This window comes from Muscardinus avellanarius (genome assembly GCF_963383645.1).
Source record: "Muscardinus avellanarius genome assembly, chromosome: 13".
Taxonomy (NCBI): Eukaryota; Metazoa; Chordata; class Mammalia; order Rodentia; family Gliridae; genus Muscardinus; species Muscardinus avellanarius.
In genome coordinates, this window is record NC_137799.1 from 9724322 (window position 1) to 9738557 (window position 14236).

Here is a 14236-nt window from a genome sequence, read left to right on the forward strand (position 1 = left end):
AATATTCAAAGCTCAATAATCAGAAGCAATTTGCGCTGTGAGCAGAGATGTGTTCTATACAGCCTGGCCCCCGGCCCCGCCCCCCGGCTGTGCTCTGCGTCGGGCTGGCTTTGGGGCTGGCAACTTTAGACCCATGGCAAAAATAATGAACAGCAGTGTGGCTTGGAGATGGCCTGAAAAATATCCCGGGAAAGGAAAACATATGCCAAAGAGTGTGGTGCAAAAGTCATATTTCATGCCTGACTTTAGAGGATGCTAATAAGGATTAGAACCATACTCCAACAGAACAACTATCAGTCAAGGCGGGGTAATTAATTTCACTTCAGATCTCTGCTCGGGAAAATGAAAACGGCAAGCCCTGTTTCGCAGCACAGGGATTCCATCACACTAGAACCGCCCAAAGAACTTCCAGGGCCTGCGCCCAGCTAAAGCCTGGCTGTGGACTCTCCTGACCTGTCGTCCGTCCTGTGGATTCAGGGATCTTTTCCGAATCGTAACAACATCAAACTTTTTTTTTCAGGATTGGCTAATAAATATGATTAAGATAACACGTCCCAAACCACATGTCCTCAGCTCGGCCTTCAACATGTGGAGGACAGATGTGTCTTCCCTACACAGATGACCCAGCCGGCTGCTCCCCCGAGGCAGGGACCCTGAGAGACGGAGCCCCGGGAGGTCTGAAGCCCACTGGCCCGCCAACTGTGGCCTTGGCCAGGCTGCTGGCCTTCCTGTGACCTAGGGCAGAGGGGAAGGGCCAAGCCCAGGGTGTCTGGGAATCAGAGGCTAAAAGGACAGAGGGATGGTGGGCTGAGGCCCTGCACTCACCTGGCTCTTGTCCCTCAAGGTCTCAATTTATTTTTTACATTTATTTATTTATTTTGGAGGTACTGGGAAGGGAACCCAGGGGCATTCTACCTCCGAGCTACACCCACCAGCCCTATTTTTTTATTCTTTTATTTTGAAACAGGGTCTCACTGAGTTGCAGAGGGCCTAAGTAGCTGAGGCTGTCCACGAACTGCGAGCCTCCTGCGTCAGCCTCCTGAATGCTGGGATGACAAGTGTGCGCCGCCACACCCTGCTTCACCGTCCCAATTTAGATAATAAAATTCCCAAACCCACATAACCAGAAAACTCTCAAAGTTACTCCATTGTTAAGGCCCCCTGTCACCCCCTGCTAGGAGCCAGGGTCCTGAGACCTCAACCCAGGAAGGGCAGAAAAGGCCAGTTTTCACGTCTGGACCAGGATTCTGGAAAGAACTGTGGAGCTGTCACACAGACCCCTGGTCTGGCAGTCTGTGGTCTGTACTTCCTCCACTCTGGGCAAGTCCTGCTCACACCTGGGCCTCCCTTTCCCTACTACAAGGATCTGGAAGAGCCCCCCAGATGGGATATCTAAAGTAGCCGGAAGTGTCCATGGCTGTGGGTGTGTCCTTGAAGACCCTGGAGATGAGGAGGCTTGGCCTGCTAAGGCCAAAAGCCCAGCTCCAGCTCTGGGGAGAAAGGGGCAGCCGCCCAGGGGCTTCCCACCCTGCCCAAGCAGGGGTCCCAAAACAAGGCTGTAGTAGGTCAGGGTATGAGCGAGCCTCCTGCTCTTTCCCTTGGGGCTAGGAGAGGGAAATAGCCAGGGCCCCTGTGAGTTAGCTCAGGCCTGCAGAAGGGCTCCAGAAGGCAAGGAGGGCAGGCCGCTGTACCACAGCGTGGAATGAGTGCGTGAATAAATGAATGAAGGAATGAATGAATGCCGATAGCAGGTGGGGGCCCAAACCCCTGCAGCTGGGCGCCGCCCACAGGATGAGCCCCAGCTGCCTGGGGGCAGGGGCGGGGCAGGGCGGGGTAAAGCCGCCACTGGAAGAGGCCGAGGGCTTCCAGGGAAGCCAGGAGCCCTAGCCCCTACGCTGGTCAGGATCAGGACTGCTTGGTGGGGAACCCTTTGCTCCGGCCCTAGGGGCCAGTGACTGCTGCGCTGCGGCCCACCCCCCAAAGCCCAGAGGTCTCTTCCTTCTTCCTAGCGGAGGAGCCAGGGCACAGGGTAGCCGCTGCGAGCCCAGGGTGCGGCCGCCGGGCTGATATGAACCATCTGCGTTGTCTTAGGCTGCCCCTCTGCCCACTGTCCCTCTGAACTCGGCCGGTTCCCGCGGGCCGTTTGATGCTCGCAGGGTCACAGACCCCCGCACACAAATCACCGCCGCAGGGCTGGGGGTGGGGCGGAGGCGGTGAAACCTAATCCGCAAAGTTTGCTCCGGCCGCAGGCTCTCTCCTTCCCTCCCTGGCTCGAAGCTCCCCCCTCTCCAAACAAGGCTTATTTTTCTTGCCAAAAAAACAAAGTTGGTATCAAGTGTTTCAAGGGGGGAAAGTCTCTCCACCCCCCCCCACTCCGCCGCCAAGAGGAAGGGCCAGTACTTGGCTGGGCAGGGACTGGAGGGATCTCTGGGAGAAGACGTGGGGAGGTGAGCCCTGGATTCCCAGGTCTGTCAGTCCACTTCCCGGTTCCCACCAGCCTGGTGCTTAATGGCTGCGGGTCCGAAAGTCTCTGGCCGGCCAGTCCCTCTGGGATGTGGGATCCCGGCTGGGATAACCTCCTTTGGTTGGAGCCCTCCTCCCACCACTGCCAGAGATGGAATCACCACTTCCTGCCCCGTCTCCCTCCCCATAAAATAGCCCTTGCCTGTCGCTTTTACAAGGTGATACCCTGCTCTCAGCTCGATCCTCCCCGTGCCCAGAGCCTGGGCTCCTTGGCGCGGGAGGAGACTGTGCCGTCAGGCGCCCCCAGAGCACTTGGGGCAAGGGGGTCCTCAGAGCACAGCCTAGGAGCTTTAAAGGGGGCCAAAATGCCAAGTATATCAGAGAAACTTCTCCAAAGCCCCCTTTCCCGCTCCACTGACTCTGGGGCCAGGGGCTGAAACCTTGGGAGCTGGGGGGGGGGCTGCTGCTGGCCTGTGTTCCCAAAGGATCCCTGGGGGAGGGTGTTTGGTTTGCTGGGTGTCACTTTTGCTTTTGCTTTGTTTCGTTTAACTGGTACAGGGACCCGGAGCCAAGGGACACGCTTCTCCGGAGCCCAAAGCTGTGCCCAGAAGCAAGGCCCACGCCTCCCTCCCGCGCCCACCGCCCGTGGCTGGAGGTTTGGAATTCTAGTTGTCAAATGGGCAGCTGGGGCTGGGGCTCGGCGGCCCGCAACATCGAAGGGTGTGTCCGCGGACCCCAGGCTGGTCTGCTGCCCGGCGGCTGTGGAGACCTGCGAACGGTGGGATAGAGGTGGTGGTCAGCATCAAACACCCCTCTGACCCCCGCTGAGGAGCGGGTTTCTGTAAGGGGTTGAACAAAGGAATTTGGCCTCAGAAGAAAAGGGCCGAGCTCGCAGCTGGAGGCAGCTGATGCGGGAGACCTGCGGGCACGGGAGGGCCACATCGGTCCCAGAGAGCCAACGAAATCCGCCTCTCCGAGGACCCCAGCCTGGCACTGCCTCTCTGCCTGTCTCTTTCTGTCAGTCCTGCTTTGATGGGGGTGGTGGGCATGCGCCCCCAGCACCATCTTTCCTGGGAAGAGGGGTTGGGACAGGCTGAGCTCTCCATCGGCGTAGGCAAACGATATGCCCTGTCCAGGCATCCTCTGGTGGTGGGGCTCCTGCCCCCATTTCCCAGACGTGCCAACCAAGGCTTCGGCAAAGCCACCCTGTCCTCAGCAACTCCAGAGGCCGTGCGCGCTCAGAAACCCAAGTCTCCCGGGGGCTCGGGGGAGGCCCCCCTCCTTCTGCAGCCCTTGGAAGGGGTGGAGGGGACACGGTTGTAAGGTGCCCGGCCTCCTTTCTCTGCTTGTCATGAATAAGGGGATTAGGACGGCAAGTTTCCGTCGTTCGCTCCGTGGGACAAAGGGCCCCGCGGTTTGAGCGGCGCAGCCTCTGATTAAACCACTGAGCCCTGTCACTCAGCACCATCCTAGGTACTTGTGTTCGTGACATAATCTTATTAGAAGATAAAACCGGCGAAATCCTTTTCATAATGAAAAGTTACATTTAATGGCTGGACTCGCCTCCCGCTCCCTCCCGGACCGCCGGCCTTCCCCCGTTGCTGTTGGATATGGCTTGGCTGTAATTGGCATTTAAAGCACCAAGTCCGGGAGAAAAACGGGGTTTAGGGTTTTTGTAATCCCCCTAAACTGTCTTTGTTCGAAATCTCCACAGATACAAGTCTGTTAAGAGTAAATATTTGTGGATTGATACAACCACATTTCCCCCTGCGAACCAAATCTGGAAAAAAAAATACAAAAAACCTGCAGTGCCCTTGGGCCAGGCACAGGAGGAGGGGGCTGGGGTCCGGCGCGTCAGGAACTCAGCCTCCGGGCTGCCCGCCGCCAGGAGTTGAGGGACTTTGCACATTTCTCAGGCGGGAAAAAGGTCTTAGGCTTCCCCGCTCCCCAATTTTCCGTTCTCCCGTTCTCTCGATAAACAAACCTCGAGAACTCACAGCTCTCGGGTCTGCCAGAGGGGGTCGGCGGGAGGGTTTGGGGAGGGGCCAGGGCTTCTCCCGCCAGCCCAGCGCAGCCTTCCCTAGCTCTGGGCGGAACCGCCCCTTCTGGGCCGCTGGACGCTCCTTGTGGCGGGGGCACCCCGAGTCCAGCGTAGGGGAGCTCCGAGCCCCCAAGGATCCTGGAAACGCGGAGGAGCCCAATGCTGCCGCGGGGCCCGGCTCCCCGCTCCAGGCCGGCCCGGCCCGGGATCGGATTCCTTCATAAATCAGCGCTGGGTGAAAGGGCTGCGCTTTAGAAAGGGCAGAACTGAGTGCACGTATTACAGCGCGCGGTTCCCAAATCCGGGCTAAACCCCTGGTGAAACCGAAATTCATCAAGCGCTGCTGGCGCCCCCCCCTTCGAGGAGCCTGTAGCCAGTGCACCCGTGCCGCCCGCTCCTGGGGCCCGAACCGCCGTCAGTGCAGGCTGCCGGCCTCGGAAGGAAGCTGCCCCGCTCGCTCGGGATGGCAGTTATTGTAACCTTTTCCCTCCTTTGGCCAGGGCTGGCCCCATAGGGGGCATTCAGCACAGGGAGGGCCCCGTGACCCTCTCGTCCTGCCCCCCTCATTCCCTGGCTGGGCACTCTAGGGAGAGCTGGAGCCATCCCTACTGGACATCTTGGGCTTTCAGGAGGTCAGAAGAGGAGCACCTGGGGATGTCAGCAGGGCTGAAGGTTAGTTCCACCTGGGGCTTGGTGTTGGTTGTTAGAGCTACAGCAAGCAGACCAGTGAGCCTCAGGCCCTCACCAAGTGCAAATGTTCTTTCCCTCCTAGATGCACTACTGTGGTCTGCTCCTCTGGGGCCAGGACAGCTCGCTCCTGCAGGTTCATCTAAACTAGTCAGGGTCAAGAATTTTTCAAGGGTGAAGAAGGGACCTGCAGGTCTCTGCAGTCGCGGGAGCCCATCCCTGCTCCCTCCCCAGAGGCAAGTCTCTGGCAGCCAGACCCGGCTCACTCCCTTCTCAAGGGAAAATTTCACACACAGGCCCCAGACCTGGGCCAGGAGCAAAAAGGTGGGCAAGACCCCTCCCCGAGGCCTATTTAGGAGGCTGCACTTCCTGGGCCTCCCACGCAGGTTAGACAATGCATTCCTGCCAGACGGGGGCTGCCCCCTCACTTCCCAGCAGGAAGGAGGAAAGCAGACCTGGACTGAGTGCCCAATGTGGCTGGCACCTTTGGGTTTGTGCCACTTTATCCCAGAATCACCCTCTGAGGTGGGAACCACTACCTCCATTCCACACCGGAGGAAACCGAGGCTCCGGGAGAGCTATCAGTCATGCCCCAAACTCCCCCTGGTCTCTAGATGTTCTCCGTGCCAAGCTGTCGTTGCCAGCAACCTTGGTCTTCTTTGAGAAGATGTGCCCCGCCCAGAGCCCCTCACTTGGAGGTCACCCCCACCCCACCACCCCACCGCACCTCAGTCTTCTGATCTCTGCAGACTTAGGCAGCCCAGGCCTGGGCTAGTGTCCACGCCCCACGGCCCAGTAACTATAGCAATCCTGGAGTCACATGACAGGACACACTGAGTCTCCTCCGCAGGCAGCGGGAGGGAGGTGGGAGGAGGGGGAAGCAGTCACACCCAGCTTGTCCCAAAGTGCTGCTGCTCCTCCTCTCCCGTCATCGCTGGCTGCTGGCTGCGGCAGCACCCGCAAGGCGCCCGCCTGCTCCTGGAGGGACCCCCTGGCGGCCTGTTCCCGGCACGCTTCTCTACCCAGCATCTTTCTTTGCCTACCCAGCAGCTCATCAGCCTCCATGCCTGCCAGCCCCGGTGGGCACCTCGGGTCCTCTGGGTAGCCCTCAGAACCCTCCCTCTCCAGCTGGCAAGCTCCCCACAGTTCCAGGGGAAGCCTCTTACAGCACTGCCCGCCAGGAAGCAAACATCTTTGTTTCTTCTGGAACCAGACTCCAGGAACCGGGTTTTCCCTTAAGCAGCACTTCCCCACGCTCACCAAAAGCCAGGCCAGCCAGGTGCTCTGCCTTCAGCGTGGACACCCAGTTGGGGCCAGTTTGAGCCAGGCTCTCAATTGAAACAAAGCTCCTCCTCCCTTGCGCCCACATGACCAACCTGAGACCCCCCCCCCCAAGGCCCTTTCAGGGCCCCGGGGTCAGCAGGGCAGGTCCAGGGACTGCCAGTCAAGAAGCTGAGAAGGCTACGAGATATTGCCCAGGGAATAACAAAGGAAGGGCGCAGGCAGAAATTTATTTGTACTGATCAGGAGAAGCAAAGGTAAGGGGCATCGAGGAAGTGCTGTCAGCCAGGCCTGAAACCCAAGAAAGCCACCGTTTGGAGCACAGTGACTCCTTATGCCTCACCAGTCCACACCACCGCGGTAGTTAAAGCAAACATGGCCCTTCACTGCCCGTCAGCTACACCTTCCCCCCAAAAATTACACAAACTTTGAAACATTTTTCTGGGAGAAGATGGATGGTTCAGGAGACTTGAGGTCAAGGCTGGGCTGTTTAAAGTATATTATTAACAAATAAACATTTACAGCCAAAAAAAAAAAAGAGGAAAACTCTATAGGCCACCGGGGAGCCAAATCATATTGCTTTTGGCATCAAATGACAGGAGACATTGATGGCATGAATGGGGAACACCAGCCGGTCGATGAAATGGCGAGCGTCTGCCACTTGGCTTCCTGGAGCAACTTTTTCAAATATGGTTTCCAGGCCCCCCCCCCACTACCACCACCTCCCCACTTCTTACTACAATGGCGATACGTGTGTGCCTCTGTGTGTCTGTGTAACTTTGGTTTTACTCTTTGCTGCCATGAACCCACAGGATCTGGGGCTGGAGAGGGCCTGAGGAACATCTGGCTGGGTCGGCCAAAGAGCCAAAAACCTCACAGCAGGTCCTTGGAGAGGTGGCCCATCTTCCTCCCTCCCTCCCTCCAGCCGTGGTGTCCAGCAAATTGGATGTTGTAACTGATGTTGTAGTGAGTATCGCCCATCCTTCACTCTAAGTGATACGGGTAGAGGATGTTTGGTTTTTTAAACCTCTTCTTTCTTTAAGAAAAAAAAAAAAAACTCCACAGCCACAGGACAGAGCATGTTAAAATGTCACAAGGCCACTGAGCCTGGCGGGATGGTGTCCCCCCCCCCCCAAGTCTCATCTTCCTTCTGAGAAGCCCGCAGACCATGGGTCCCTCCCACCCCCCCACACTCAGACCTCACTGCCACCACATTTAGAGGTGCTGGTTGAGCTTTATTCTCTATCGTCTGAATCACAATAACAATAAGCACCAACAGTTCTTCAAATATGAAATTACTGAGAAAGCTTTTCCAAGGGATACATAGGCTCTGGAGATGCCAATCAATCCCCAGAGAAACAGCCTTGCTCTGAGCCAATCTCCAGGCCCCTGAGGGAGAAGACAGCAGCTCTCAGTCCTTCCTATCGGCATCCGTGTTCACCTTCAGGCAGCTGCCCCCACCCACCTTGAGGCTCAGAGCAGGATAACGGAGCCTTACAGAGGGGAGCATTCACTCAAGTCCCACTGGGTGCCCTCTATAATCCTCACAGCCACCTGCAGAGAGAGAGAGCGCTGTCACCTGCAGCTTGGTGAACTGGGAGGACCAGGGCTAAGAATCAACTGCCACTGTGCAGGGGCTGGGAGGTGAAGCCAGCTCTGCCTGGGTCCAGGGCTCTTGTTACAATGGTGCTGGGCAGGACCCTCACGGACACAGTTCACAGGCAAAGGGACGGGGTACCCCTCCTCCTCTTTGCAGGGCGAGGCCCAGGCTAGCCCAGCCTGCCAGCTGCATCTTGGGCATGGGACCTGTCAGCAGTCAGTGTGCAGTGCGTCTGGAGACAAGGCGCTCCCTCCATAATGATGGTAACAATAGTAACAGTAATTTCCAGTGTTATAACCATGCCAGGCAAGATGCCAGGTCTTTTGAGCACCTTATCTGGAGTCCCTATATAAGAATATCCCCCAGGTGGGTCGGGTCCCCCCCCCCCATATAGAAGAAGATCTCGGGCAGGTGCCAGGGCTGTGTATCTCTAAGCCGGGTGTTTGGCAGGAGGAATCTGAGAGTCGCCAATCACATACCCCAGAGCAGATCCTCCCAGACTGCTTCCCCGCAGGAGAAAAATCCTGCAGAAAAATAAGGCCACATCAGCCAGGAGCCTGGGGAATAGAGGGTGAGCCAGGAGTCGCCATGAATAACGCTTTGGTTGGGCAGATGCCTGCAGCCGCAGGAAGGCCTTCCCTGACCCCTCCTGCCCTCAGCCAAGGTGCTGGGGTGAATGGAAAGGCACCTTCCCCAGAGCAGAGGGCCCCGACTTGGGTTGCCAGCATGCCCATCAGTCCTTGAGCCCCTAGGGAGAGCACCAAGGAAGTCTCATTGTAAGGCAAGGTCTTGGCTAACCTTTGCGAGCCAGCTGGGGTCTAGGACAGACCTCTTACCCCAGGCTGTGGGCCGGTGTCTCGGCCCTGAATTAGTCCTGGAGGGCACACTGGCTGGGGTACTTGCTAAGATGGGGTGCTGCAGGTAAGGCCTATAGGAGGCCAGGCTGGGAAAAGCAGCGGCTGGAGTCTGGCTTTGTCCCCCACCCGGGGACACGTTGGGGCTCCCGGGAGGGCCTTTCTGGTGTAAAGACTTCCAAGGAAAGGAACCTGCTAGGAAGAGCTCTGTAGGCCACCGGAGCTGCCTGCCGCCAGCTTGGGGGGGGGGTGCTAAAAGCCACCCCAGGACTCAGACTCTTGGTGAAACCTTGGTGTGCCCTTCTGCCATGGTGGGGGCATCTGACTCAGCCAGGCAAGCTCCAGGCACTCTGGCAGCCTCAGCGGAACCCGGAGCCCAGTAAGCAGGCAAGCCCGGAAGGGTGCTGCAAGCCTCTAGCCTGGCTGCCGGGTGGAGGCCGCCGGGCAGGAGCCCTGCGTTCTGCAGCTCACAAAGGCTCCTGCTGGCACATCACTGAGGCTGGGGTCGCCAGACCTGGGGCTGTATAACAAGTGATTAGACTCCATTTTGTGACAGATTTTTGGACTCTCCTGCTGACCCTCCCCCCTTCCGGAGCCTCCACCAGGAATTCACCACCTCCACAGGACAGAAACCCTTTCCAGACAAGCGACAGGCGGCAAGAAAAGAGTTACATAATTCTATTTGGCCAAACTGCCAAGAAAAAGAAGAATATGGGGAGGGGGAGGTTGTCATTTCTGTTTCATCTATCGGTTCTCCGGTGGAGATCATGAGAGGCAGAGGCCTTGTCCGTGCTGCCATTTCCTCCGGGTTTCTAATTGGGTTTTCCATCCCCAATGGCTGGGGCTTTCTTAAAAAATATTTTAAGAAAAAGCCCCCCAAAAAACCGGCAGGGAGAGAATGGAGACTGTTATTAGTGAACCGGAGTTTACTAGTAAAAACACCCAAACTCCGCTGCCGACAATCTGATTTGCTCAACTAGGACGTATGAGTGGATTTTATCAAATGCTACTAAATGTGGCCAAACACCAATTAATCACCCCTGTGGTGCGTAAAACAACTCTGTACTTCTGGGTGCCCGCGATCTTTGAGAACAAATCGAAAGGAAGAAGAGGAGCCACTTAACTAAAAACCGGCAACCTCTTTCTAAGGACGGACTCTGCAGCTCCTCAGGGCCGCAGCCGGGTGAGGACAGTTTTTCAAAAGTTGGAGGGGGGGGGTGTTAATTTCCCAATACCGCTGACACAGACTCGACAAAATCAAGAAGGCACGTTTCTGCGCCTGCTTGCCTGGATTCCCGTCTGAAAAGCATTTGCGCACAGATGAAATAAATATGCATCTGTGATTCTCAAAGAAAAAAAAAGGAATCATGAATAAAATCTTTTTTATTGTGTAAAGAACATTGCTTCCCAGTGAGCTCCTGCCTGCCTGGCTGTGCTAGCTCGCCCTGTGAAATGCCGCCTACATACCCGCTGGGGGATTTGTCCCCAAGATTGTCTTGATAACGCCACCCGACTACTCCGCCCGCGCCACCGGAGCAGAACCGCCTAGCAGATACCTAACTGGCATTATTGGAAGAAAGGGGGGAGAGGCAGGAGGAGGGGGCTGCAAGCGGAGAGAATAATGCCGCCCCCATCTCCTCCCCCAGGCTCCAGCCTCACAAGACCCAGACCCTGGATGCTGGGACCAGTTGCCCCGTGACCAAAGCTCTTCCCACTACATGGGGCTACACAGAAGGGGCCGGTGTCTGTCTGTCTGTCTCTCTCATTTTCTTTCTTTCTTTCAGACCTGGACAAAGCAGTTGCAAATGTTTAATTGTTTTGCAAGATGAGGGAATCTCTCATCTCTAACACCACGTCCAGCTCAAAAGTGACTTTGCCACGGCTCCTCCATACCTGCAGGACCAGAGGGCATGCTTGCTATCTTTGAAAGAGAAACCCTATAACGATTATAAGGGTGAATTCGTACAAAAGGTTGTAAAGAGTCTTTCAAATATGCTAAAAAATTAAAACCGCACAAACGTTTCTACTTTCGGGGCTCCTGGCCCTAGGAGCTGAGCTGCTGAGGCTGGCGGGTGAGTTGGTGGCTGGTAAGTGGCACTGCCGGGACAGAGCGGCTAGCAGAACAATGCCTGGCTACAGAGGCTGGATGGGTTGGAGGCTGGGCACCCGGTGGAGGTGCTCCAACCACATCTACCTCATTGTATTTGTGTCGCTCCAGGCCCAGCCGTGGCTATGGGTGGCTGAACTGGGGGCCTTCCTCTTCCTCAGAACTAGGATCGAGTCAGTCCAGGGCACTGCACAGTAACTGTATCCTAGGACCAGCAAAAGAGCTGATCCTCTGAAACCACCCGCATTCGATTCCTGCTCACAGAGCCTCCAGGCAGCAGGAAGAGCAAGGTGCAGAGAGCAGCTCCCACCGGCCTCCTCCCCAGACCAGGGGACGGAGCCAGAGCCTCTAGGGCAGCCCCGATGCCCTCTCTAGGGCTCTGTGAGTCCCACAATTCCTGGGCCTCAGCCACTGCAGCTAGGAGTCTCCTCCCCAGCAGGCCCTGTTTCTGGGATAATTCTTGGGCAGAGCAGGTAGGCTGCGCTCCCCCCTAGGTTCGGAAGCACGGCCTTCCCTCAGGCTTGGGCACACTCTCTCTGAGCGGGCACTGCTTGAGCAGCCTACCCACCTGGCGGCCCCATCCACGATGGTTTTCGGGGAACCACTAAAAACTTCTCAGGGGCTTTGCTGCACCTCGGGGCTCCGGGGAGCCCCACACACTGTTGCTCCTCACCAGCTCCCTCTCCATCGCACCGCACCGCCAGGCACAAACCCCGGCGGCCGCCTCTGCTCTCGGCCCCCAGTCTCTTGTCACACAAATCCACAGTCACAGCTAAACACAAAGTCAGCAGATAGGGCCCAACCCACTGTCGCTCCTGGAGTTTGCCCAGAGGTTGGGGCTACTCCAGAGCAGAGCGGCCACCCCTCTCCAACATATTGCAAGAAAGGGTGGTGGGTAGGGGCTTGGGTCGGTCCCTACTGCATCTGGTAGTCCTAAATGGAAGCCTGCCACCTCCTGAGAGCCTCTTCCTAGACTGCTTCCCCAGTCAAGAAATAAAAACGTATATAAATATATATACATACATATACCAAAAAATTCCCGCATGGCACGGTTTGGGGGAAGATGGACATCCATTTCTAGTTCTCGGGAAGTAAAAGTGCAGCCAGGAGCCTGGGGAAGTGGGGTTCTTCCCGGCTTCAAAGGCAAATTGATGCCCAAAACACCACCTTCGGCCCCAGGAACCCCCAACCCGCACACACCCAGCCCAAAGGCCAGGAAGCACAGGCCAGGCTTGGCTCCCCAAAGCACTGCCTTCCTTTGAAAAGCAATTCTTGGTCCCCAATTCAGGCCTCACTGGGGTCAAACCCGTTCCCAGGACCAGGCACCAGATGCCTGTCCGCTAAGGGCCTTGTCTTATACCCCAACTCGGCGGTCCAGCGCAGATTTCCGGGAAAACGGACGGCATGTAGGGGCGCCCCGCCAGGGCCTAACAGGAGTGGACGGTCGGCCACCGCCAGAGACGCGCAGCCCGCAGAGCCCTCGGAGCTGCCGGGCCCAGCGGAGCACAGGGCCGGTGGCGGCGGCGCGGGCAGGGGCCGCCGGGCTGCGGCGGGAAGGAGGAGGGCGAGAGGCGCTCTCTTACTGTTGGTAGTCTTGTTTGCAGTAGAGTTTCCGATCCCGGAAGTAGCAGCTGGTGGTGAGGGCTTGCTGACACGCCGCGCACTGCAAACACTCCTCGTGCCAGGACGACTCGTTGACTCGCATCAGGAAGCGGTCGGAGATGGGCCGCTGGCAGCCCTCGCAGACGGCGGGGTGCGGGCAGTCGGAGCCTGCAGCGCAGGGGCGAGAGCCGGCGTCAGCGCGTCCAGACGGCGCGGTGCCCGGCCCCGGAGCGCGCGGGGGCCGGGCAGCCCCAGCCCGCCGGCTCGGCCGCCAGGAGGCCGCGGGCCTGGAGCCTCGGCCGGCGCAGGGCTCGCCTCCTTCCCGGGGACCCGGCGCTCCGTGCGATTGCCCACGAGGAGCGCCGGGTGCCGGCGGGCACCGACAGCCCGGGCGAGGCTGGGGCTCTCGCTGGCGGACACGCCCCACGGCGGCGTTCGAGGGCTTCGGTCCCTCGACCCCCCGAAAGCTGTGGTCTGGACCCCTCCTCGGTGCCCTGGAACCTCTCCTGGGCTCTCCAACGGGACTGCTCGGGCCGCCGCCCCCCCTGGCTGGGGTGGCCGCGCCGGGAGCCGGGCCGGGGAGGATGCCGGCGCCGCGGCGGCGTCCCGTGCTCCCCGGGGAGCGCGTTGGGGCGCGCCGGGCGCCCCTCGGGCACTCGCTCCGCGCCCCTCCCCACGTCCCGCAAACCCACGTCCATCATCCCAGGCCCCCGACGCCGGCGCCCACCGCGGGACGACGCTCCCGCCCCTGCCCGCGCCCCGTCGGGCGTCCCCGCCGCACTCACCCAGCAGCACCCCCAGAGTGGCGGGCCCGGGGCGCAGGGCGTGCTCCTCCATCTTGATGCCGTCCAGCATCTTGGCGCAGTCCGTCTGCCCGCGAGGGAAGCACCTCTCCAGCGACTCGGGACCTGTTGCTATATCCATGGGGCGCGGGGCGCGCTGCGGACCCCGCCGGCCGCGCCGCCCGCCCTCCCGCCCGCCGCGGCCCCGCAGCCGGGGAGGCGCGGCCCCCGCGGGGCCGGGGCTGGGCTGCGGCCGCCCGCGGTCCCCGGGCGCGTGGAGCGGCGCGGGCCCCGGGCCCCGGCGCGGTGCGGGCGGGCCGGGCGGCTGCACGGCGCCGCGCTCCCGGGCACTCGCTCGGCGCGCCGGCTCCGCTGTCACCTGCTCGCCAGCCCCGGAGCCCGCGGCGGCGGCGGCGGCGGCGGCGGCGGCGGGGGCGGGGCGGCCCCGGCTGGGGGGGCGCGGGCGGCGCAGCGGGGTCCCGGGCGGGGCGCAGCGGCCGCGGGGCTCCGGCGCGCTCCCCGCACTACTCCAGTGCCATGGTGCGCCGCGGGAGCCGCTCGGTTTAGAGCCGGGGCCGGCGGCGGAGGGATACCACGGCCCGGAGCCGCCTCACCCCGCCTCAAACTTCCTGACATTTGAACTCATTGGCGCGCCTCGTATCCCTGCGCCGGGATGAGCCCGCGGCTCCGCGTCAAATAGTGCCGTCGCCGCCCCCCCGCGAGCCGGCGCCCCGCGCCCCCGCGCCCCGGCCCGGCCGCCGCCCCGCCGGCCCCTCGCACAAGTTTGGGTCGCCTTCGAAACCCATCCCCTGCCCCACC

At 59.7% G+C, this 14236-nt stretch overlaps 1 protein-coding gene across 2 annotated transcripts in view; it reads right to left on the reverse strand.

Annotated features, from left to right (window-relative positions):
• LMX1B (LIM homeobox transcription factor 1 beta) overlaps positions 1-13559 on the reverse strand; it is a gene marked incomplete at both ends in the record, with an annotated part of 77740 nt that extends 64181 nt beyond the window's left edge. For both annotated transcript variants that reach the window (XM_080709301.1, XM_080709300.1), the window contains 2 exons: positions 12617-12803; positions 13421-13559. In XM_080709301.1, coding sequence (XP_080565427.1) covers positions 12617-12803; positions 13421-13559 — 326 coding nt within the window. The remainder of the gene's footprint in view (positions 1-12616; positions 12804-13420) is intronic.
• Positions 13560-14236: the final 677 nt, after the last annotated feature.